Source organism: Carassius gibelio, chromosome B5 (assembly GCF_023724105.1).
Source record: "Carassius gibelio isolate Cgi1373 ecotype wild population from Czech Republic chromosome B5, carGib1.2-hapl.c, whole genome shotgun sequence".
In the NCBI taxonomy this organism is placed as follows: domain Eukaryota; kingdom Metazoa; phylum Chordata; class Actinopteri; order Cypriniformes; family Cyprinidae; genus Carassius; species Carassius gibelio.
In genome coordinates this window covers 28,157,162-28,183,995 of record NC_068400.1, presented here as the reverse complement: position 1 = coordinate 28,183,995, position 26,834 = coordinate 28,157,162, and the positions used below count along the sequence as shown (strand labels likewise).

Here is a 26,834-nt window from a genome sequence, read left to right as displayed (position 1 = left end):
GAACTGTTTTGAAAACTTTGGGAACAAGAATACCTGTCTGCTTTGTGTCTGGCGAGCACATCAAGCCGAGAGAACTTGGGACCCTGGGACAGATATCAGGTCCAGGCTGTAGAAATGGATGTATGCATGCGCAGAGGACCAGCCTGCCGCTGCACAAACATTTTGAAGGGCCACGACCACTGAGTCTATTGTACTCTGACCCCTACATGTGACTGGAGGCCAGTGGACTCATAAGCCAGTGTGATGGTGTCAACCATCCACCGACTCAGGGTTTGCTTGGTCGCTGAAACCCTTTCTCAGAGTAGGCAGAGTAGATTAATTCTTCCCAGGCATTCCCAGGAAGTGAGTAGGACAAAAGACTTGCAGTAAAATGGGACCCAGCCATGAAGTGGGCGCTTTAGGGACATACCTGAGTCTTGGGTAAAGGAATGCCCTAGCCATGGACGAACTCCAGGCACAGTACAGAGTATATATATACATATACATATATATATATATATATATATATATATATATATATATATATATTAGGGGTGTAACGATACGCGTATTCGTATTGAACCGTTCGGTACGACGCTTTCGGTTCGGTACGCGGTACGCATTATGTATACCGAACGGTTCGTTGGACTAATTCATTATATTAAAAAAAAAAAAAAAAAAAAAAAAAAAAGAGAAATATAATGATATGCGTTCAACAAGGTAGCCCAATAACCCAAACGACGTAACAGGCAACGCCCCTGACACTCCCGAAGAAGAGAAAAACACCAACTTATATGTTTATGTTAGGGTACTACTCAGTCAGGCGCTCGCTCACTCAGTACGCGCTGAAGGCTCGTTGCAAAATGGCCAATGTGTTTAACATACCAGAAAAAAGAAGATCCTCCAGTAACCAACAGGTCTGGTGTTTGGGTGCACTTTGGATTCCCTTTAAGCTATAATGGTGATGGCAAGAGAGTGGTGGATAAAAAAACAACGGTATGTCGCATCTGCAACATGACAGGGTACACCAGCGGGAATACAAAAAAAACAAAAAACAAAAAAAAAAAAAAACACCAGCGGGAATACTTGAAACATGTCAACTCATTTACGCTGACATCACCTTATTGTGTCAGTATCTGGGAAAAGACGAAAAAAATGAGAAACAAGCACGCAACAAACTATCCCTGCAGCATTTAGACACCGGTATTATAGCTTACAGGGAATCCAAAGTGCACCCACACCAGACCTGTTGGTTATTTTAGGATCTTATATTTCTGGTCTGTTAAATGCATTAGACATTTTGCAACGAGCCTTCAGCGCGTGCTGAGTGAGCGAGCGCCTTAGGGGCCGTTCACATATCGCGCCTAAAAACGCGTGGAAAACGCTAAGCGCGTCTTTCTCCTCCTTTCCAAAGCGCTCGGGCAGAAGCGCTCATGAGGCGTCTGTCTTTGCTAAGCAACAATGACGTGCTCTCTCCATGAGACGCGGAAATTTCAGCGAATGATAAATGGATTTGCAAGCTCTAAAAATCGCTTGCAGTAGCTCTGCTACTAAATTTATTTCAAAATTGCAATCCATATACAACTGTGAACAGCTGTTCCTTCATCTTGGCTGAGTTTTCAACGTTGTTACGGGAAAGGATGAAGCTGATTGGTTAGTTCTTGTCACATGACCCGCGGTGCGCTTGCAGCATTCTGAAAAGTTGAGATGTTTTTACATTTTGCTGTATCTAAAACGTACCGAACCGAACCGAACCGTGACATCAGTGTATCGTATCGAACCGAACCGTGAATTTTGTGAACCGTTACACCCCTAATATATATATATATATATATATATATATATACATGACATACTGCCAAGCATGGTGACCCATACTCAGAATTCATGCTCTGCATTTAACCCATCCAAAGTGCACACACACAGCAGTGAACACACACCCGGAGCAGTGAGCAGCCATTTATGCTTCGGCACCTGGGGAGCAGTTGGGGGTTTGGTGCTTTGCTTGGGGGTTTTGCAAGCTTTGGGTAAGCTACTGCAAACTTCAGATATATACTGTTTGGTTTAAAAATCCCCCAAGTTTAATGGGATATGGCACTGATCTTACCTGGGGATCTTAAATTAATTCTTTAATGCTTTAGTTGAAGCAGGAAACTGGAAATCATACCTGATCGCTTCTACTGTACATCATATTGTATGAAGATAATTAATGAATTTGGATTTTGGTTTCCATAATTCTTCCTGCAGTGTTGTACTATGAATGATTTTGACCCTCAAGTCAAAGAGAGAATTACATGCTTCCATCAGTTATTCTTGGCTAAAGCCTCCTTTTGTAATGAAATATTAATGTTTAATGATGGGAAATGGGTTCCTCGGCTGAGGAGCTCCTCACATTTATTAAACTAAACGCCACACAATGAATTCTGATAAATGGCTAATGCAAAGTTTAAAAAGGCGATCACATAAATATCAGCCATGGCTCTCATTTAGCAATGTGTACATCTTCTCAAGGAAAATATGAATATTGGAAAAACCAACAGCTTATTTTGTCAAGCTTGACCTTTTAATCAGAGAGACGGAGAGGTACTGTATGTGCAGACCTCCAGTTCTCCATCAGAGTACCTTTCTTGTCAAAGTACAACTCCAGCAAGTCAACAGGAGAATATTGTGTGTTAGGTGTAGTGAATTGGCACAATTATCCTCTCAAGAGAATTGTTCTGTGAAATGAATCATTCAGGCACTGTTCTTTCCATATTCCCTTTAAAAAATAAGTCATAATAGTTGATGCATTTATTCCATGAGCCATTGTTATAATTTTCCTCTAGTCTTGGCTCTGAAGTGTGTCAAGCCGAGGGCAACCTTGAAAGCATTTTACATCATTTGAATGTGTCATTAGAGTTGGGAAGTTACTCTGTCTCTGTTCCATTGAATCACCCATTTGCTATGCCATCTGGCAGTTAAAAAGGACCGTCTGTATTACCATCCCACAATACCCTTCTTCTTTCCTGTCTGTGCAGGGTATGCTGGAATTAGACACTGGCAAATAGACAAAAAATTTTGAATTCTTGGCCTACAGAATGATGTCATAACTGCTGGGTATTTTATTCCATGAGTAATTTATTAACATAAATAAAAGAAAAGAGAGAAATCTGGCAGAGATCATGCCCAGTGACTGGGGTTATCATCCAAGAATGTATTCCACTTGAGATACTGATTGGTATATATTATGTAGAGAGTTACTTTTCATGCCCCACTTGTTAGTTGTAAATGAGTAAAAACCTCCTTCAAGGCACTAATATTATGCATTTATGCTGTTATCAGCTGGTTTACTTTGTGAATGTTAATAGACTCTTTATAATGTTTTTCTTTTTATGTACCGATGTTTATCTTGCGGCTCCTGGTGTCTTTATTATATGTAATGTTTTAATGTTTGTTTTCTAGTAAGAGTTTTATGTTTTAAATGTACCTGACTTATTTATGCTCATTATTAGGTCCTAGCTGCATTTCCGTCAGTGGACACATCTGTTTTTGTTTTGGGGAGACAAAATGTTGTCTGGAAAAGAACTTCATGGCTTGTTTCTCCCTCTGTCTTTGTGTGTGTGTGTCTGGGGTGTTTACATCTGTGTTGTTAAGAGGTCATCCCCATGGGCCACTCCATGCTGGAAAACAAAGCGTAACAGGCAATAGAGTTGTCTCAGTGTCTCTGTGTAGTCATCAGATATGACATATCCCATCATCCTTCAAGCTCCATGCACTCACTGAAACGTAACGGGCAATATTTGTGAAGGATAACACACCACATGAGGTTTTCATCCTCATGAATGAATTATAGACATTCATTCTTCCACTTTCATGGTGTCTTATGCAAGGCTGAGAGAAGGCCTTTGAGAGCTGAACCCACTAAACAAACTTATATTAAATTCAATTCAATTCAATTCAGTTCAATTCAAGTTTATTTGTATAGCACTTTTTACAATAAAAACCATTGCAAAGCAACTTTACAGAAAATTAAGTTTCTACAATATTTAGTAGTAGCGTGGTGAAGGAATTTTCAGAAAAATGTATACAAGATGTAGTCAACCAGACAATGAACACTATTAACAGCAATTATTATGTGATTGCATAGTATGTAGCAATATTTGTTAGTTCTGTATGTTGTTTCAGGGTTAGTATCATCTGAGGTCCTCTGAGCGGTCAGCATCATCTCTTCTCAGGTGTTCTGGATCCAGACTGGAGCTTGTGTAAATCCTAGTTACCACGGGATGTAAATGCCATGGGAAAACAGAGAAACAAATAGAGACATAATTAGCATAGCTGCTGTTCCAACAAAGTAAAATGTATTAGTTTAACCCAAACTAAAGAATAATAATGATGCACATTTTATCAGATACAACTGCAGTCATGAAAAAGCTCTGCCTCTTTTAGTGGACTTTGCTATCCTAGGAACTACCAAAAATCCAGCGTTTTGTGACCTTTTGTGACTGTGATGGATTGTAGCGTGGTACAAGGCTAATTAATTAGTTATATTTACAGCATAATCCACAACAACAACATATATGCAAAACAATTTTTGGAGCTTTGAATCTTCGGGAGTAATTAGGGCTGGGTTTTCACAGAAATTTCAAGATTTGATACGATTCTCATGAAATCGTTTACAAGACGTTATATTGACGTCTTTGCATGGCTAAAACACTGATTGAGCGATTACAAGAGACAGTATACGGATTGTAAAGTTGTACTCTTTCTTTCTCTGCCCTTCAATTAGGGTTGTCACTTTTGAGAAAAATCTAATTCAAACAGATATCGAACATCATGCAATGTATTCAAATATATTCAAATATCTATGTGCCCACCCCCCTCACATTAAAAACAAACATACAATCCAAAAAAAAAAAAAAAAAAAAAAACACCGTAATGGAGATTCAATCACAAATGTATTAACAGTAACAGTCATAAACAGGACTGTCTGGATTATTTTTAGGGGTTCAAGCACGCAGTGCTGAAACCCTATTGTAATTGTTAAGATTTTTATTATTATTATTATTTTTCCGCCTTAAAACTGAACGTGCAGCCCAAACCGTAAGGCCTAGAGAGCTGAAACTTGGTCAGATGGTAGTAGTCTTGCTCGCTACTCAGATACAAAGAACCGGCCCAATCGGCCTAACGGGGGCGCTACAGCGCAAAAAACTAAAATTTTTGACATTTTTGGCCGCAGGTCGTAAACCGTTAGCCGTAGACTCAAAAACAAGGCATCGTTGCAATCCTTGGGTTAGCCCGAACAAAAGTGCACATCTGCATTTTTTGCTCTACGACGCACCGTTTTCTCGCAAAATCGAGCTATATCCGAAACCTACTTTTGCGAACTAGTCCTAGGATTTTCAACCAATCGGAACGAAACCACTGCAGAAATATTCCCTGGACACTCAATATAAATAATTATCAAAAAAAAGTTGAAATTTCGATTCTTACGCGAAACAGTACGCCAAAAAGCGTCTATGCTAACGTTAGCCAAATGTTATTTTGAATATAACTCTTGAACGGAATGAGATATCTTGACCAAACTTGGTACACATATGTATGAGCTCAATCTTTGGTCAAATAAAAAAAAATTGCGCATCTCTGCCACTTGGGGGCGCAATAAGATTTAAAAAACACATAAATGGCTATAACTAGGCAACCGTTGGCTCGATCGACTTGAAAATTGGTATGCAGTGTCTTGGTCTGAAGGGGCACAAGTACCTATGAGTACATTTGCATATCTCAAAAAACATGGCTGCCATTGGCCAAACAATTTTAAGCACCTATTTGAAAGGGTTAACGGATGTTGTTCGGAACGAAACTCGCTGGGTACGTTCGACTCGTGAACCTTAAGGTCTGTAAGAATTTTGAAAGAAATCGGCCACTAGTTGGCGCTAACGAGTTTTATGGCTCTGTAATCACGTGGTGTTTCACATATCAACACAATATGCATATCATTTGATAGATCTCCTCATAATGCACAACTTTGCCTCAAGAACCATTGCTGTCAATCAAATCGTTCAATTGTTATTCACAAATATGTTAAAAAACTACTTTTGCGAACTAGTCCTAGGTTTTTTGTCCGATCGGAACCAAACCACTGCAGTAATATTCTGTGGACTGTCTAGATCAATAATTATCAAAAAAATGTTCAATTTTGTACTTTGGTTAGCGTTAAATGGGTAATTAAGAAAAGGGGTGTGGCCAAACATACCCCAAAGCCTATAAAACCTAAACGAAAACTCAAAACTTTATGAAACGTGGTGAGAACATGTAACAGGTAACTCTTAACAAGCATGCAAAGTTTCATGGAGATCGCACCATAGGTGGCGCTATAACAGTAGAAAAGGTCTCAAAACACAAGATTTATATGGTAAATGGCCTCAAATTGTTTGAAAATGCTCATATATTCACTCAAAAACACTAGATCTTCATATCATATGATAGATCTCCTCATTCTGAACAACTTTGCCTCTGGGACCAATGTTGTCAATAAAGCTGTTAATTAAATATTCAAGATTATTTCAAAAAGTTACTTTGGCAAACTAGTGATAGGGTATAAGCTGAAAATCAATAAAACCACTGAAGTACAATTCTCTAGACTCTGAAGGTCAATAATTATCAAAAACATGTTGAACAGTTGCATTTGGACAACTATAAACCAGTAATTTTATAATATGTTATTTGCATAGTGTACACTAAGGCCTATTAATACAAACAGAAAGCCCACAAATTATCAAAACTGTGTAAAATAATGCATAATTTCATTCTAAACAAGCATGCAAAATTTAAGAGAGATTGGTCAAAAAAAATAACAACACTATAACAGTTATATTTAAAAACACAGTGTTGCTTGAGTAAATGCAATTTAGAACCACTAGATGGCAGCGGGAGACCACTAATGGGCTCATTCAGCAAAGTTGAACAGTACTGTTGAAAGGATTCATTAATTCATGCCAAAACATAAAAAAAATTAACTGTTATAACATTTTAAATCTCATTGAGTCAATGTTTTCCATTTTGTTCATACAGATATATCAGTTTTTACAATTTTGCCACATTGTGATTACAGTTTAACCTGAAAATGACATCTAAACTGTTAAAAACTAGTTTAATCATTTAATTTCAGTGTTTGTGTCTGTCTGCCAGCCTATTCTTCATTTTGGATGTCTTTAACTGTCATCCATGCATCCAGGTTAGCCAAGACCACCTCAGAGGCCTTAAATGCTTGAACCCCGTAAAATGCTGCTTGCAGCTTTAATTATTTTTATTTTTTTACTTAATGTTTGAAACAGCAGGTTATCAACTTGCATGAATAGCAGCTTATATGAAGTGCCACTATCCATAGCCCACAACATCAGGCTACATGAATAAAAAAAGATTCAGAACAGGCACAAACAATAACGTGACAACTTAAACAGCAGCTGGAGTAAGGCATATAGCCTAGCCTAATTCATTTCTTAATAATGTATTGGCATTTACCCGTGCATCTGACAAGGTGCTGACCGGTTGTGCATGAAAGTATGCAGTTATGCAGACAGAGTGATGAAGCCAGTCAGTGTATGGGGATGGTGAAGAGGCCATGATGGCCAAAGGCCAATGGGTGAATTTGGCCAGGATGCAGGGTTTACACCACTTCTCTTTTTCGAAGAACATCCTGGGATTTTTAATGACCACAGAGAGTCAGGACCTTGGTTTAACATCTCATCCGAAAAACGGTGCATTTTTTCAGTATAGTGTCCCAATCACTACAGTGTGGCTTTATGACCCACACAGACCACAGGGTGAGCACCCCCTGCTGGCCTCACTAACCCCTCTTAGAGCATCAACCTAGTTTTCCCAGGATGTCTCCCATCCAGGTACTGACCAGACTCAACCCTGCTTAGCTTCAGTGGGCAACCAGTCTTGGGCTGCAGGGTGATATGGCTTACACTGTCAAGGTCCATAAAAGTATGAAAGACATCGTCAAAATAGTCCATCTGCCATCAATGGTTCAACCATAATTCTATGAAGCAACAATAATACTTTTTGTAAGCAAAGAAAATAAACAATTTGTCAATTTCTCTCCTTGGTGTGTCTCTGCATCGCCGTAGCGCTATTTTGGAGAATATCTGCAGAAAGCAAGCAGTGTACGCTATTCTGTGTTAGCCACGACACAAGGATATGTTTTCTAAGTGTATTTACACTTTGATTTGAACGAAAACAGTGCATCCGTGCAGCGCGTCTGAAACAGAAGGACGTGCTGTTGAAGCCAATGCAAAAATTCACAACTTGGCACTGCTCAGCGTTGTCTTTGGAGCAACTTTATCGTTTGGTTTCTGCATAGACTTGCTCATTTGCCTCTCTCATAAACACTACATACGCAAATCGGTGGGCAGGGTTAAACAGGCAGCAATGTAGAAGCAGGCATTGATGATCTTCTGTGGAGGTGGTGTTTAGCCACACTATTACATCATAGAGTTATACATTCCACAAGGTGTTGTTTGGTTTTTATAGTACAGTGACCTCTATTATGTCTATATTTTAGTTTCTCAGTTCATCAAGCCTTTTCGTTTCTTAAGAAATTGAAACTGATTCGACAAGAATGCATCCAGTTGATTAAAAGTGACAGTAAAAACATTTATATTTAACATTTCTATTTCAAATAAATGCACTCATGAAAAAAGAACCACACTTTTTAACAAAAATCAGCATATTAGAATTATTTCTGAAGGATCATGTGACACTGAAGACTGGAGTAGGGCTGTGCTGTGACTGTCTATTGTTCATTAATTATGCTGTCAAATTAGACATTTTCAGTTGGAGACTTGTGAGGCCAAAACTACAAATCATACCTCATTATAAAACATGACAGCCCAGGGTTTTCCATGCATTGAAAAGCCTTGAGTTATTGAACAGCCAGAATGAACTTACTAGCCCAGTGTACAGTATGATCCACAGTTGGCCAACTGCATGCATTTTATTAACAGTTGTGAGCATACATTTCATACAGTATTTGTATAGTCATAGACATGTTTGGACATTCGTTCCTATTGATTCTGAAATACAGAACCATTAATAATAGATATCATAGCTGGCATCAAGTCTCAGTGGGTTAAAGAAAATAATTTTTCTCTCTTGTCTTAATTGGTTCTGTGAATTTGATAGCTGAAGAGTAGTTTCTGTTTTATCCGATGTCTTATGAGACTTTTCAGCATAATGGATATTAGCTCTTTTGTTAATGCACAAGGACCCTTTGAACAAATAGACAAAAATAAGAATTAATTAAGATCACCAGAAGATATTTATATTCACAATTACAAGTTAAAGCTAACTTGACAGTCTCAAATAAGGCCAACAAGCGTGTTCTTGAAGCCTTCATACAGTAAGCCCCCTGCTGTCGTTCCTCAGCTACTCTCCTTTACAAGAGTTGTATTATGTCCTAACAAAGAGTTAAAGTTGCTCCCAGCACATTAGATCACAGCTAGTGGTGTTATCCATGAGCACAAAGTGGAAGAATTCCACCAAAACTGGCTCCTGCAGCATCTTTTGATCCTGATGCTGTTTGTTATTAGCACACTGTTGCCTGCTTATTGTTCATGCTTCCAGGGATGGAAAACCACCTTAAACCATGAAAGAAAATGATGGTCATTAATCCTTACACAAGTTTTCTGTGAGGAGAGCAGAGGGCCCTATATTCGAAACCGAGACAGAAGAGGAAAAAGCAGTGAAATCCAGTCACACTGCTCTTGTCAGGATATACTGCATTAAAGCATTTTATATCCTTGTTTAAAAATGTAATTGGATTCCTAGGTGGTTTTAGCATGCCCAACTTGTTTAACAAATAACGTCAGAGTAAGCAGATTTCATGATGATAAAGGAAGCTGTCAATTCAGTTAGTTCATTTAGTCCTATTACAAATGCTTTCATCATGACAGCATGTGCAATTTTACATTAATAATAGTATACATGTAATCATGCAAAATTGTGCTTTTATGTATATTAATCTTTTAAGTAGACTTTTGCTCTGGGAGATAAATTGTATTTGATGTTCAGCACTGAAATATGGGGAGGCCATGTGGTAATTGTGTGTAGCATTAAAAGAATGTATAACCAAAGTGTTAAAACTCAAGGTGCTCCGTACGTTTCTTTGTGTCATCGTTTTAAAAGATGCCATGTTTGCATCCGGTTTCTCCTCCACAGCAGTCTACTGCCTCCTGGGTTTTTATTGTTCAGAGCAAGGCTGGCAAGGCTAACCCACAATCATGGGTCGATGTTTTACGAGCGAAGAATTGAAATGAGATAAGAGTGGAGGTGAACACAAGCACACACACTCATTTGTTTTTTGTCATGGTGGGGACCTTCCTTTAACTTTGGTTGTTGTTATACTGAGGTAATGACATTTTCTGTTCCTTAATCCTAAACCTGAACATGTTTTTTTTTTTTTTTTTTTTTTTTCAGAAAGACATTTTTATTATGTTTATTAATAAATTTTCCTTTGAGACCTGGTAAAACCTAAATGGAAAAACTTTATTATTTATTAAAGGGATCCTATTATGCTCTGCTACGATGTCTTGAATTTGTTTTGGGGTTGTACTGGAACATGCTTGAATGCTTGGTGGTTTGAAAACCGCATTATAAGTTTTTTTTTTTTACATAATTTAAATTATTACAATATCTTTCTCCCCGTCCTCGAAAAAATGGCTTGATTAGTTCCGGGTTTGATGAAGGCCCGCCTTCCGAAAAAAGAGATGTGATATGATTGGTTAGCTGGCAGCTATTAGCATGTTCTAACCTTGACATCAACCCTCCTCATCCCCCAACCATTCGAATTACTGTAGGCTGGAAATTTTTTATATGTATTATAATGAGTCTCTTTGTGATATCACAAAACCCGGAAAACAAACGCTGTATTCCAAACGAGCTGTTCAATGTAGTTCTTGAAAAGGGATTTTTTTTTAAAACTAAATATCTCCCTTTGGAGTGGACTTTGAGATTTGTATGTTTAAAGATCTTTTTTTATGGTTGTTGCAAACCTTTGTTCATCTTCAGAACACAAATTAAAATATTTTTGATGAAATCCGAGAGCTTTCTGACACTGCATAGACAGCAACGCACTTACTATCAAGGTCTAAAAAAAGGTAATAAAGACATTGTTAAAATAGTCATCACATGGACTGTTTTAACCATGTCCTCACTACCTTTATGGACCTTGAATGTGGTAGTTTGTAGTGGTAGACTTACTGTACGCGGTCAGGGCAGTTAGAGTCTCGAGTGTAAAACAAACCCACACATATTATGATTAATATGATTAATCCTATATATTATGATTAAAATGGAATTTTGATTTTGTGATGAAAATTCTCGGTCTGTTATTCTTACCCCCCTGGAGTACTAGCTTATCCCCAACATTTTCTGCAGTAATACATTAGTTCTCCACTGATCTGAGCTAATGAGCTGATTACCTAGTGAGGTAGGGGTCCCGGGAGAATAATATATACTACCACTCTCAAAACCCATTTTAAAGGTCAGGCTATAGGCCTACTGTAGTAGGCTTAAAGGCATTAATTTAATGTACATTCAGTAAAGCAATATGGTGTGCATTTTCCTGTAGTAATTATGAAGAAGTAATTGATTTAAAGTCAATAGATTTCATTCTGGCTAAATGTTTTATTAATAGAGCTTACTCTTTGGTGTGTAGTAATTTGAATTATGGCTGTGTAAATTGCAACTGCTACTATTTCTGTTATTGACCTTTCAATAAAGTTTTGCTATTAAGGGAAGCCTACCACACCATTTATGTGAACTCAGCTATTCATGCCATTTACGTCAGAGGGAACTATTTCAGGCCCTGTTGAGATTTAGAGAAATGCCCATGCTTTTTTATTTTTTTACACATTTCTCATATTTGTTTTATTGCTACTATTTGTGTTATTGACCTTTCAGTAATAAAAAAAGACATATTAAGATTATTGTGAGAGTATTTTTGTATTTTCAAAATACTAATTACTTGTATTTTATTTAAATACATTTTTCACATCAGTATTTTGTATTATATTTTGTTACATTTCATGAGCCAGTATTTGTAGTTTGTAACAAAATAGTTTTTGATGTATTTGTGCCCACCTCTGGCTTCATAAACAGTGTTAAACTACTGATGTCAAATGGACAATTTAAAAAAATATCTTTAATACCTTTTTGGGACTTTAGGGAACGTGTTAGATGCCTTGCTGGCTATGCACAGTCAGAAAGCTCTTGGATTTTATCAAAAATATCTTGTTTGTGTTCTGAAGGTCTTATGTGTTTGGAATGTGAGGAAGGTGAGTAATTAATCACAGAATTTTCATTTTTGGTTGAACAATCCATAAATATGTACACATCATCTCCTTAAATGGATAGTTCACCCAAAAATGAAAATTATGTTTTTATTTACTCGTCTTAGCAAATCTGTATGACTCTGTGGAACATACAATAAAATATTTAGAAAATGTGTTTTTGTACCTCCAGTGGAAGTCAATGGGCACCACAACTTTTATTACCAATATTTTTTTAAAATATCTTTGTTTTTATGAAGCCGAAACAAACCTTGAAATGCTTGAAAGGTTTCTGGAGTAACACATTTTGAACCTCAGAGCTTATAACCTTGCACTTTTATTGGCTGCAGTGAGGCTTCATTTTGCAGTCTAGACATGGTAGATTTCCACTGGTGATCTGGATGGTCTCATTTGCCATCAAAAGTAATTTTTAGAATTGAGGCCAGCGGGGTTAGACAGGTTTGCCATGTGTGTGCTATCCTCACTTTGCCATTTGTGAATGGCAGCCCCTCAGGAAAATGAGGGTGTGCATGGAGATGCTGTGGACCGGGGAACCTGCTAAGGGACACACAGCATGTCTGAGAGTGAGGGGAAGCCCTGTGCTTTTTGAAGTGGAACTTTAGAGACCGTGTTTACTCTTCTGGGATTTGGGCCACACAAGAATGCGTGTGTCATGACGGGATGTAGGTGCTGAGGAATGTTTCTCACCCCTACACTGTAGACCAGAGCTATCCAGATATGTTTAAAATATTTATTTTAGCATCAGTGTTTAAAAAAGACATTCGTTCATAGCGTGTATTGATGTTGGATCATGGAGAGCCCTTGTTTGGATTGCTTTCTGTGGTTCTTGGCTGGTATCCACTTGGACTTTGTGAAAAAACTTGCAAAACACTAGGTCTTCATGATGCAAAGATGACTTTTTTCTGTTTAATATGTTCTTGTTGCCAAATGATCAAGATAATGTGCTGTCTTGAGCCTAATCATTTTTTTTTTTTTTTTTTTGCAGAGCCTGAATTGGATGCACCAAAGGTGCTGGATAGTATTGCTAAACAAGTCAACCGGACAGTCAGGAGACGGAGAAACGCTGGTGACGATGACTACAGCATTGAGGTGCTGCTTGGTGTAGATGATACTGTTGTCCGTTTCCATGGGAAAGAGCATGTGCAGAACTATCTCCTCACCCTCATGAACATTGTGAGTATCCCATCATCCTTAGCAGGGCTCAACAGGAAGATTTATTGGATGTGTTTTCTGGGTTCTAGTTTTACAATATTATTTACAATATAATATTTATATTATATATTTACAGTATTATGTATAAAATAAATTAAGTCATTTATATAAATTTGTACTTCTTATTTTTCCTGTGACGGGGCCATTGCAAGAATAATACAAGGTTATTAATAATATTCGTCACACTTTATTTTAAGGTCCAGTTCTCGCCATTAACAAACGATTAACTAATGACTTTTGTCTCTTTTTTGCCTTCTTATATTGGTAATTTACTGCTTATTTATAGTTATAGTAAGATTGTGGTTAAGTTTTGGTGTTGGGTATAGGATTAGAGATGTAGAATATGGTCATGCAGAATATGTGCAGCCAATATGTTAATAATAGCAATGCTAATAAACAACTTGTTAAAAGTGAGAATTGGTCCCTGTCAGGGTTGGGAATCATTAGAACTTTTCGGTTCTAGTTTCTGGTTCTGCCTAATGGTTCCATTAAAATCAAAACAACTATTAGAATGATTACTGTTTATTACTTATTGTCAACTTAATTTAAATGTTGGCAATGTCAAAATTAAACATATATTACAGTATACGGATCTTCATAACTAGGCTTTGGTATCAGGAATAAGCTGGTTGGCCAAAAAGTCCCTTGAGGGCTAAGACACTTGTGCATTTCCCTAAATTTATGAAATATAAACTTAGTCCCATGTATACACACACTCCATAAAGCCCTTATTTTACAAACAATAATGCAGTCAGGAGATGGTGTGATGCAATAAGTGGTTTCTACTAGGGCTTGCATAGACTAGTCAAGTAGTCGAGTGATCGACTACTTCAGCCACTAGTCGGCACTGTCAGAAACAATCGACTACTCGAGCATGCATTAACCATAATGCATGCACAGTGTTTGCAAGTACTTGAATTTTAGGATTACAATATTGGGTGTAGCTGTCAGTTCCAATGACCTTATCTGTGTTGCATGTAAAATAAGTAATGCAATAATTAGTGGTCTGTCCGAAGCATACCTTATTCGGAATGACATGGATAATGGCTTCAAAAACGAATAACAGAACAGCAATAATTCTGCCTGAATAATCGGCTGAGGCTGGCACAGTCTGGTGTTTGCTAGATAACAGTTGAGCCAGGGGATCAGCGCAATCTTATACACAGACCTCTAAAGTCACGCAATAGAGTGTGAAGTGAATAAATGTAAACTTTATGAGTGAGCGCAAATCAAACGCCACATTGCTGTTGCCTCTGCGTGCATCTTTTTTAGAATTCAGCGCTTGGCACGAGTAATATCACCTATAATAATACATCATAAATGTTCTATTATTTGTAAAGGCAGTGATTCAAACCTTAGTTTACGATATGATACAAATTACAAAACACAAACCAGTTTTCTCTCAAGAGTAGGCTAATAATCAACTTAGATACAGATACATTTTCTATTTGGCCTACAATGTTTGTATTTGGCCTACTGTTTGTATCTTTATCTTTTACTGGTTTGCGTGGCAAACGCACATTTGTTTAGTGAAGTTCACAAAAAGACTTGCTTAAATGCGCATTGAATTGATTCAGTTTTGAGTTCAATTGATCCTTAAACGTTTGTCATGACATCTCTCTGCTTGCATGATAAATATTATTTTAGTAATTAATAATTATTTTAGTTTAACACGGCATAGTTGTTCAGTGATAACTATGAAAAAAAAAGATAGACATAATGGTCTTATCAAGTACTGTACAGCATTGTATATGAATGCACAAACAAATGCTGGCTGTTACATACAAATTTAAATACCTAATGTGATAATTTTAAAGTTTGACAATTTACATATGTTATTGATGCATAAGGCTATGTAAGAATTAATAAGCGTTTATTGATATGAACTATTTCATGTATTTTCATTTACAGTAGCATGAACCACGACTAGTCGAGTAACTCGAGTATTTTTTAAATAAGAAATTGACTAGCAGAAATCAGTAGTCGTGCAACCCCTAGTTTCCACATTCTTAAACATTTAAAATGCATGAAAATAATAATTTTCTATCACTTTGTTTATTATTATTGAGATGAACTGTACACTAAATAATCTAACCCTCATACCTACATAAAAATAGCAGTCTATTTATTTAGTGGACAAAGTTGAAGTCATTGTGTATATTAATAACATTATGGGACAAATATAATGTAATTTAGTGGCAGCAGGAGCTGTGCGCTGCCGGTACATGCACAGCCAGACAAAATGACGTGCACAGTTTTCAAAGGTGCCAGTTCACGTACAGTCGTGGAAAATGATGTGTTCGGCAGTTAAAGAAGGGATGTGGCGTGGTGCCTCTGTGGAGTGCGCATCATTGGAAACATTGTGCTCAGTAATTAAAGAGGCAGGTCGGCATTTCTGTGACATCCATTACAGGAAATGCCAGCACAAGTCTTCTCACATCACTTGATCACATGTCGCACCAGAACCGTTTTCATTACCGAAACTTAGAAATTGCTCATGGTTACAGTTCTTTAAAAATAATAGAATAATAGAAAAAATTCCTCTGTTCCCAAACTAGTCTGAAGTCCCTATACTAAAGTGCTACAAAAAATTAATTTTAATAATTATAAATATTGATAATATATATATATATATATATATATATATATATATATATATATATATATATATATATATATATATATATATATATATATATATATATATTAGGGGTGTAACGATACGCGTATTCGTATTGAACCGTTCGGTACGAGGCTTTCGGTTCGGTACGCGGTACGCATTATGTACCGAACGGTTCGTTGGACTAATTAATTATATTTGGAAAATAAAGAAAAAATTGTGAAATATAATGATATGCGTTCAACAAGGTAGCCCAATAACCCAAACGACGTAACAGGCAACGCCCCTGACACCCCGAACAAGAAAAAAAAACACCAGCTTATATGTTTATGTTAGGCTACTCAGGTCAGGCGTTCGCTCACTCAGTACGCGCTGAAGGCTCGTTGCAAAATGGCCAATGCGTTTAACAGACCACAAATAGAAGATCCTCCAATAACCAACAGGTCTGGTGTTTGGGTGCACTTTACCAATCGATCGGGGCATCCAAACAAGCACGGTAATCAAAATGGACTAGTACTGTACTGTGTCGGAATTTCCTGAGCAGTACGATTCAATTAACAGGCCTGCACGTTATAGAAGAACTGTTATAAATAGAACGTATGCACGGGCAGTTTTGAAAACTCCACCTACTTTGCTCTTGGCATAGTGCAGCGCAAATCGCGTTGTATCTGAAGGGCAACGCTGAGCCCAGGATCCAGCGCCGCGCGTATCGCGTCCTGTGTGAAAGACCCTTTAGTCATTTTGCAACGAGCCTTCAGCGTGTGCTGAGTGAGCGAGCGCCTATAGTGGAAAACGCATGTTTTAAGAACATTCTTAATGTAATTTAGCCCCGTTACTATATTCCTTCACGAGCCCATTTCAGCCAGACCGTAATTCCTGCTTTGTTCCAAAAAACATAAGCCCTATAGAGAACCAATTGAGTAAAAACACACTCAATATAAAGAGTTATAGAGTTCCATATGAAAAGTTACATCTTTGTATTTGTTCATAACTACTACAACAATATAACATTTTCATTTTTTTTAATAAGGAGCTGTTTTTGTTTTATACAGTATGCTGCTAAGAAAACACCATAGAAGATGGGTAAAGAATAGATCATTGTTCAATGTAAAAAAAAACAAAAAACATACTTTGTTGCCAATTTGTTCTTTTTGCTGTATCTAAAACGTACCGAACCGTACCGAACCGAACCGTGACATCAGTGAATCGTACCGAACCGAACCGTGAATTTTGTGAACCGTTACACCCCTAATATATATATATATATATATAAATTACTATTAAATTATTTACATTTTTGTTAAACAATATTTTATAAAACTCCAAGAAAACACACTCCCAAATATTGAGCACATTTGGACTGCTAGATTTATATCCCACAAATCCCCTCAACTGTCTCAAAACTCTCTGACCATGATGCCATCTTTACTGTTGAGCAATCAGTTCTTTTCCTCCTCATAAATGTATTAACTCTCCTCTTGACTCAGTCCTCTGACATACAGGTAAATTGAAGTCACAGGTGCCTAAGTGTCCATATTTAAGGAATTAATTTCAAGACAATTTACTGATGACAAAACAGCCCTCTGCCAGACTACAGAAAGTGGATGGCAGCAGTCCAGCTTATACGCAAATATGCCATTAAGCTATAAAGAGAGTGAACTTGTATGAGGCGTGAAATTGTCCAGATGTGGTCATGTCTCATTGAAATTGAATCTCCATTGTTAAGACCATTATGTATGCAAGATTGACATAATCCTCATTTAGTAAATGGTGCAGTTCTGAGAAGAGCTATGAAACACGTCCACAGATGCTCTGGGTAATCTGTATAGAAAACAGCATCACTCACCAGGCTTTAGAGAGTTAACAAATATACTATGGGCTTCAAGTAGACACACAATGACTGTAAGCTCTTTATGTCTAGAGTATTCATGTTGCCCTTTTATTGGTTGCAAAATGTAACAGGATAAAGTGCAACCAACCCTTAGTTTCGCTTGAACAATTTGCAAGAATTAATGTCAGCTATATATAATATATATGTGGCACACAACAAGGCACAGACAAAATGTGTTGTATTTGAGCATGAATATAGATGAAAATTGAAATATACACTTGTAAAGCTTACAAATAAGTTTCCTTATTTCAGAAGTCCTTTCTCCAGTAGGTGTCCCTGCTGCCCTTTTCACCAGTGCGTTGATGAAATGTACACTATAATGTTTAATAAACCCAGACTAATGATTGGCCCATAGATAGTACCCACAATTCCCTTCTTCTTTCACTCATAAGTACACCACAGGACAGAGATCTCTGCCCTGATGTCAGTAGCGTTGGATGTTTTATACCTGCACATACAGATAATTCTGTGACGGACACATAATATATAAATAAATAAAATCAGTGTTATGATTGCATTCATTTATTTATTTACTTACATTTTTTTGTGCCAAACACAGTCCTAAGATCTGTCCAAAAATGCCTTCTATGCCTCAGAAGTCCACTCTTGTGGGTCTGATATTCAGTTTTGTATTCATTCATTCATTCACCTATTTGCTATTTTTCTGTATGCACATAGATTTTTCCTCTCTAAACTGGAGTGGGTTTGAGCTTTTGGAAGTGAGTTTGGTATAAAAATGCAACATTGCTACAACTTTCACACATGCAGACGTCTTTGATTAGTCCCCTTGTGTGCTTATTTAAAGCCCTGTTGCCTGAAGAGGACAATTTTCTGCTTCAGACAGAACTTCTGTTTAATTGCATGAGATGGCTGGGGAGAAGAGAGGGGGCAGTTGGTAAGAGACTTACCACTCTCTGCTGATTTAGAGCGTCAAGGTAATCTGTGTTCATATGCCAGTGAACAATTTAATCATTCGCACGGGTACATTTTGTGTTGCTCCCTAAAACAAATCACTACATCAACACAGATCTTCTGAGGTAGAGTTTTTTTTTTTTTTCTATGCCCCTGGCCTTCTTTTAAAAGCTGTCCAAACATGCATACAAAAGTAGTGCAGTTTTTTCCTGTGTCATAATTGGCTTTTCTCACCTTTCCCTCCTGGGTGCAGAATCGTACAGCCTCTACAAGGATAAAATAACAAAAAAACATTTGCAGTATATTTTGTATCCAAAATTACCTTTATGGTGACACTGTTTATTAGGGCTCAAGCCCGAAGGGGCGAAGAGCCCTATTGTTCTTCTAAGGATTATTAGGGCTCAAGCCCGAAGGGGCGAAGAGCCCTATTGTTCTTCTAAGGATTATTCTTATTAGGGCTCAAGCCCGAAGGGGCGAAGAGCCCTATTGTTCTTCTAAGGATTATTCTTCTTATTATTATTTTTTTTATTTTTTATTAAACCTTCCGGGGGGTTTTAGGGGCCTTAACATGCTCAAAAACTCTTGAAAATTGGCACACACATTGGAATCTGCGGCCATCAGGACGCTGCAGAGGCTGGGACCCGGGCGTGGCACAGGGACTCTACAGCGCCCCCTGGAACACCTTCAGAAAACTTGAACAATAGCTCACACACACTTGCATGTATTTATATGAAACTCGGTACACTTATAGATCTCATTGAGCCGAACAACTTTCACACTTTATGTCATAGGCTCCGCCCAACAGGAAGTCAGCTATTCAGGGCTGTTTAAAAAAAGCATGCTCTGGAATTTGAAATACTCCTCTGAGGTTTTCAACCCGTTCGCCACGAAACTCGGTGAACATGATCTCAAGACATTGGGGATGAAAAATTGCGAGGGGATTTTTGATATCTTGAACGGTTTGCCCGTGGTGAGGCGTTGAAATTATGGCGAGAAATGAGAAACAGGAAATGTCTAATAACGTCCACATACATTTCCTGAATTTGATCAAACTTCATTGGTTTGTTCGTTGTATGATACAGATCGTATATATGTGACTATTAAGAGTCAACGTTATAGCGCCACCAACTGGCACCAGGAAGTGAGTCATTTTCAAAATGTTTTGAATTCAGCATCTTATTTTTACTCGATTTACTTAAAACTTCATCAGAATAATGACAAAACACGGCCGATGTAAATCTGTTGTGGGGATATTGATATCTAATATGGCGTTGCCATGGCAACGTGTCAAACTTGAATGTTCTGTTATGGTGAGTTTGAGGCAGACAACAACCTCAGATTTACATGAAACTCAAAACACATATCAGTATTAGTGATAGCTAGACAATGGCAAAAGCTTTTAAAAGGGCGTGAAGGAGGCACGCTATAGCGCCACCTTTTGTCAAAAGTGGGGGGGTTAGTTTTAGCTACAGACACCAAACTTGGTACATAAATTGTTCTAATCAAGACGGACAACTTTCTAATTCACAGTCATGAGCTACGATCAACAGGAAGTCGGCTATTTTGATTTGAATGTGTATTTTTGAGATTTTACAGTTGTGAATTAATGCATACTCCTCACAGGGGAAGTACACTATACACACCAAACTTTGTCTACATGAAGAAAAACCATTGAGGAACTTAAATTGCGAACGGATTTTGGTTAGCTTGAACGGTTTTGTCGTGGTGAATTTTTGAAATGACAGTAAAAAGGGAAACATTAATTGTCTTGTATGTTTAAATTGCAGCTTCCAAACACTTCAAAGCATTTTTTCATACAAAGATCAAATCATTCTGAGGAAATATGCATAGTTTCACGACTTTACAACACTGTATGGATAAAAGAAAATTTAAAAACTGTCAGACTTCTCAACTGACATGATCTCACTCTGGCCACCCTGTCTGTGTGAGGGAAGGGAGGGGGAGAGGGAGGGGGAGTGTGAGGGGGTTGGTGACTGTGACAGTGTGTGTGGACTGTAGGGAGGGGCTGTCTGGCAGAGAGAGAGAGAGAGAGACCTAATCATCCCTTTAATAATCAGAAAAAAAAAAATCTGTATTTTAAATTGTTATTGTTTTTGTTGTTGCTAATGGTGGTGTTTTTTCCTTTCATTACAGGTTAAGAAATCTCTTAGGCCTTATCCTTTTCTGACAGTTTTAGGGATTTAAAAACATCCTAAGAACCCTAATTTGTGCTGCAAATAATAATTTCAAACTCATTTGATACTGACCTATGACAACCTGTGACATGACATGACATTTATTAATCTCATGGATGTAACAGTAAAACTCTTCAACTGACAGATAAAGCTGCAATGCAAGTAAAACTATTTCACAAATGCTTATAGGTCATTAAAATCATTACAAAACACTAATACATTATTTAAGGATTTGGTAACACTGTAAAATAATGTCTAATTTGTTAACATTATGCAGTATAACATAGTATGCAGTCTTCATAGGGCACCAACTCCCAGAGGGGGCACCATCCCAGTTGCTCAAAAAAAAAAAAAAAAAAAAAAAACATGCGTCATTCTCCCATCCGCGCTCGCGACCGCTCACACCTCATGTTTGCGGCTGAATGTTCGTAATTGATGGATGGACATCTATGCCTGGGTATAGGACATCAGCAATCCGGCACAGAGAAAAGAAAACTAAAGAAAATAAAACAGGCATAAAGTTGTCTTGACATTGGACTTTCTAGAGTCTCAAATTTAGGGCCGGTCTCTAAAGTTACATGTGATATTGTTATACACTTTTCTAACGTCAGTAGCATTTGAAGAGAATGACTTACAGTCATAAAAACAACTGTAATTGTTCATCTAGGTGACAGCTATAATGCACAATTAAATTAAATGTTTGATATTTATTACAACAAACTGTAAGTCATATGTAAATTATGCAACTTTTTCACATGGGCTCAAATGCAAATTTGAAGCTCAATAGCATTTGAGAAGAAAGACTTGCAGTCACAAAGCAATTGTAATGTGTTCATATAGGTGTCAGCTACAATGCACACCTTATACATTTTTCATAAATATTAAAATAAAGTGTTACTAAAGTTATATATATTGTTCTGTGTATGTGATTTCAAAGTCTAGATTGGTCGGATTAACCCTTTAACTGCCGCATCCCTTAAAACTGATTGTCAGAGGGTTACTGTAAATGCTTATGCCCGCTGGGCACAGTTATCCTGATGCCACCGGGGTGGCGTTGCACTGATGGCTTGAGCCCGACATCGCTGCTTGCAGCTATATTTATTATTTTTTTTATTTTTTATTAAACCTTCCGGGGGTTTTTGGGGGCCTTAACATGCTCAAAAACTCTTGAAAATTGGCACACACATTGGAATCTGCGGCCATCAGGACGCCGCAGAGGCTGGGACCCGGGCGTGGCACAGGGGCTCTACAGCGCCCCCTGGAACACAGTCAGAAATCTTGAACCATAGCTCACACACACTTGCATATATTTATATGAAACTCAGTACACTTGTAGATCTCATTGAGCTGAACAACTTTCGCGCTTTATGTCATAGGCTCCGCCCAACAGGAAGTCAGCTATTCAGGGCTGTTTAAAAAAAGCATGCTCTGGAATTTGAAATACTCCTCTGAGGTTTTCAACCCGTTCGCCACGAAACTCAGTGAACATGATCTCAAGACATTGTGGATGAAAAATTGCGAGGGGATTTTTGATATCTCGAACGGTTTGCCCGTGGCGAGGCGTGGAACTTATGGCGAGAAATGAGGAACAGGAAATGTCTAATAACATCCACATACATTTCCTGAATTTGATCAAACTTCATGGGTTTGTTCGTTGTATGATACTGATTGTATATATGTGACTATTAAGAGTCAACGTTATAGCGCCACCAACTGGCAGCAGGAAGTGTGTCATTTTCCAAATGCTTTGAATTCAGCATCTTATTTTTACTCGATTTACTTAAAACTTCATCAGAATAATGACAAAACACGGCCGATGTAAATCTGTTGTGGGGATATTGATATCTGATATAGTGTTGCCATGGCAACGTGTCAAACTTGAATGTTCTGTTATGGTGAGTTTGAGGCAGACAACAACCTCAGATTTACATGAAACTCAAAACACATATCAGTATTAGTGATAGCTAGACAATGGCAAAAGCTTTTAAAAGGGCGTGAAGGAGGCACTCTATAGCGCCACCATTTGTCAAAAGTGGGGGGGTTAGTTTTAGCTACAGACACAAAACTTGGTACATAAATTGTTCTTATCAAGACGGACAACTTTCTAATTCACAGTCATCAGCTACGATCAACAGGAAGTCAGCTATTTTGATTTGAATGTGGATTTTTTTTTTACATTTAGCTGTGAATTAATGCATACTGCTCAGAGGAGAGCAACACTATACACACCAAACTTTGTCTACATGATGCCAAAACATTTTAAACAACTTAAATTGCCAATGGATTTTGGATAGCTTGAACGGTTTTGTCTTGGTGATTTTTTTAAATGACAGTAAAAATGGAATTATTAATTGTCCTGCATTTTTAAATTCCAAACACTTCAAAACCTTTTTTCATACAGAAAAAAAGTCATTCTGAGTAAATATGGATAGTTTCACAACTTTACAACACTGTATGGATAACAGAAAATTAAAAAACTGTCAGACATCTCATCTCACTCTGTCCCTCTGTTTGAGTATATGTGCTTCAGACTTCCATTGTCTGAGAGAAATAGCGCCCCTACAGGTTCAATTCCCGGACTTTTACTTTCACTTTTAAATTGGTTAAAATACAAATAAATACTTAGATTTAATTCACACTGACAAGCTAAACCAACATATCTGATTATTACCGGGTCAGGGCTCATTAATAATTGATGTATGGTCAGTGATACGTGAGAAACACGAGAGATGAATCACCGCTCTGAGCATGAGCGTGTGGAATGACGAGCTCAGAAAAAACGAGTTTATTCTTGTTTTATAGCTTTTACAAATAAAATATTGCAGCGATATTACACAATTCACCAATTAAAACACACCAAGAGCTAAATTCAGATGTTTTTGAACTGTTTGTGTAAAAATTAAATATTTGCGGCTGCCTATCTGAAATCACCGCTCCGATCAGCGCATAGTGTTACGAGCTGAAAACAAACTAATTTATTCTTGTATAAGAGCTTTTTTAAATAAAATATTGCCACCAATGCACACAATACACCGATTATAACACAACAAGAGCTAAATGCAGGTGTTTGTGACCCGTTTAAGTGTGCAAGACTATTTGAAAGCGCGACTGGCAGAATAACATATATCTCTTGAGCTGCAGGTTTCTGCCTTTCGTCGTACGAACGAACACATCACGGACAAGATTATTTCAAAATAGCTTGGCGAATATAAACGAAAACAGCCACGTGAACATAAACTGTTGAGAAATAAATCTGAAGTGGATCTACTGGATTTGAATATTAAAGTGACCACATTTACCACTTGCTTCTGTCTTCAATTTTAATCTATATAAAAAAGGAAACTCATTCGACTTGGCTGCTTTTTTAATGTGTGCGTATTTATTTATTTACCTTTTTATACATTTTGTATAATTTCATAGTTTGTGTATTACAATTATAAAAACAAAAATAAATTTAGCCACTCACATATAAATAGCTTAGGCCTTATCCTTTTTCTGACAGTTTTAGGGATTTTTAAAAATCCTAAAAAAAACCTTATTTGTGCTGCAAATAATAATTTCAAACTCATTTGATACTGACCTATGACATCCTGTAACATTATATTTATTTGAATTTACAAAATCTCATGGATGTAACAGTAAATCTGTTCAGCTCACAGATCAATACTAAGCTGTAATGCAAGCAGAACTTTCACAAATGCTTATGAGTCATTTAAGGATTTGATAACTGTAAAATAATGTCTAATTTGTTAACATTAGCAAATGCATTGATAACATTTTATAATAACTGCACTCATTAGTAAATAGTCAGTTCATGCTTTATAAAGCCTTGTCCCAATATTAATAGTCAGTAGTAAGCAGTTTATAAATACAGCTATAAATAGCTTGTCCTTGGTTTATAAGCACATTTATTAAAAAGGAGAGTAAAGGGTCAGTTATCTTCCTATGAAAAATAAAAGATAAAAATAAACAAACAACAACACAGATTGATACAGAAATCAGAAATTTTATTGTGGATTTATGAAAAAATCAGCCTGTAAATGAATTCATACTCCTCCTCATACTACTCCATACTCCTTTTTCAACATGATGCCAATATACTGAAATTGTAAATGGGTTTAGGATAGCTTAAATGGTGTTGCCATAGAGATTTATTAAAGTAACATAAAAAAATACAATAGTTATTTTACTATATCTTTAAAATGTTTCATTCTAACTCTTCATAATTTTTTATATAAGTAGAAGTCATCATTTGAAGGAAGCACAGTAAGTTTCATAGCTTTATCATTTTCAAGAGCCAGCATAAAATTAAAACTATCATAACTTATAAATCAAGCTTGCAATTCTTAGTACCAATAATGGCCACCAGAGGGAGCTATAGGATTACTTTTAAATAATTATTGTAGAAACGAGTATAATTTAAATCATTTATAGAAATCTTTCAAAAAAATAATATGAATTGTATGTATTTTACTGATAAAGTGACCCTCACTTAATTAGAATAACAAGCTGAAGTATTGTGAACTGTATATTAAGAATAATTCTTTATAGGCTTTATGGACAGATACGTTTTGAGTGACTCTTGAAGGTTCAGCACCACATCCTCTTTTACCACTGTTTAAAGAATTAATCTTACACAACAGGTGTGAATGAATTTTGGATAGCTTGAATGGTTTTGTCGTGTTGATTTTTTGAAATAATAGTAAAAAAGGAACCAGTAAATGTCTTTTTATTTTTTTAAAGTGCAGCTTCTAAACACTTCAAAAAAAAAAATGTACACATAGAAGACAAGTTATTCTGAGGAAATATGCATAGTTTCATGACTATACAACACTATATGGATGATAGAAAATTAAAAAACTATCATACATCTGATGTCACTCAGTCCCACTGTCACTGTGGGTAATGTGTGTGTGTGTGTGTGTGTGTGTGTGTGTGTGTTGTCAGTTCTTCTTGACCTGCTTTTTTCTTCTTCTTTTCTGACCTCATGACCCAGTCAGCATTTTTTGTACAATGGTCAAGTCTTAACTTATCAATTTCTGTATTGCATTTGTGTTTGATATTTCTCATGGGTATTTCATAATTTTCGACCTTACAGTTTGAGTTAAAACTCTATTTTAGCGCATTTCATCTGTAAAAGAAAACATGCCTAATAATTCTGCACACATGAATATAAGGGCCCTATTTAAACGATCTGAAACGCAAGTGTCAAAGCGCGAAGCGCAAGTAACTTTGTGGGCGGGTCTCGGCGCTGTTGCTATTTTCCCGGCGGGATAAATGGCTCTTGCGCCCGGCGCAAATCTAAAATGGGTTGGTCTGAAGTAGCTTCATTATTCTTAGGTGTGGTTTGGGCGTAACGTGAAATAAACCAATCAGAGCGTCATCCAACATTCCCTTTAAAAGCAGGTGCGCAAGTTCCATTATGGATTGCTATTATGGCGTATTTACCAGGCGCACGCCAAGAGCGGTTCACAGCCGAGCAGACTGATGTTCTTGTAAGAGCAGTGAAAGACAGAGAAGTTGTGTTGTATGAGGATGGGAGAAACCCACCCAAAATAGCGTCATGATTTCCGTCATCTCATGTGTTAATATTTTTTTAGTGTAACAATTTATGATTTGCAAAAATAACTGTTGCATCTGTGTAGATTACATGAGCAAAGTGTATGCGCGTTGTGCACGCTATACATTATGGT

General features: G+C 37.1%; 1 protein-coding gene across 1 annotated transcript in view; it reads left to right on the top strand.

The window, feature by feature from the left end:
* adamts3 (ADAM metallopeptidase with thrombospondin type 1 motif, 3) overlaps positions 1 to 26,834 on the top strand; it is a 159,765-nt gene that overhangs the window by 26,914 nt on the left and 106,017 nt on the right. The window contains exon 5 of the mRNA XM_052556227.1: positions 13,297 to 13,484. Within this exon, the coding sequence (XP_052412187.1) occupies positions 13,297 to 13,484 (188 nt within the window). The remainder of the gene's footprint in view (positions 1 to 13,296; positions 13,485 to 26,834) is intronic.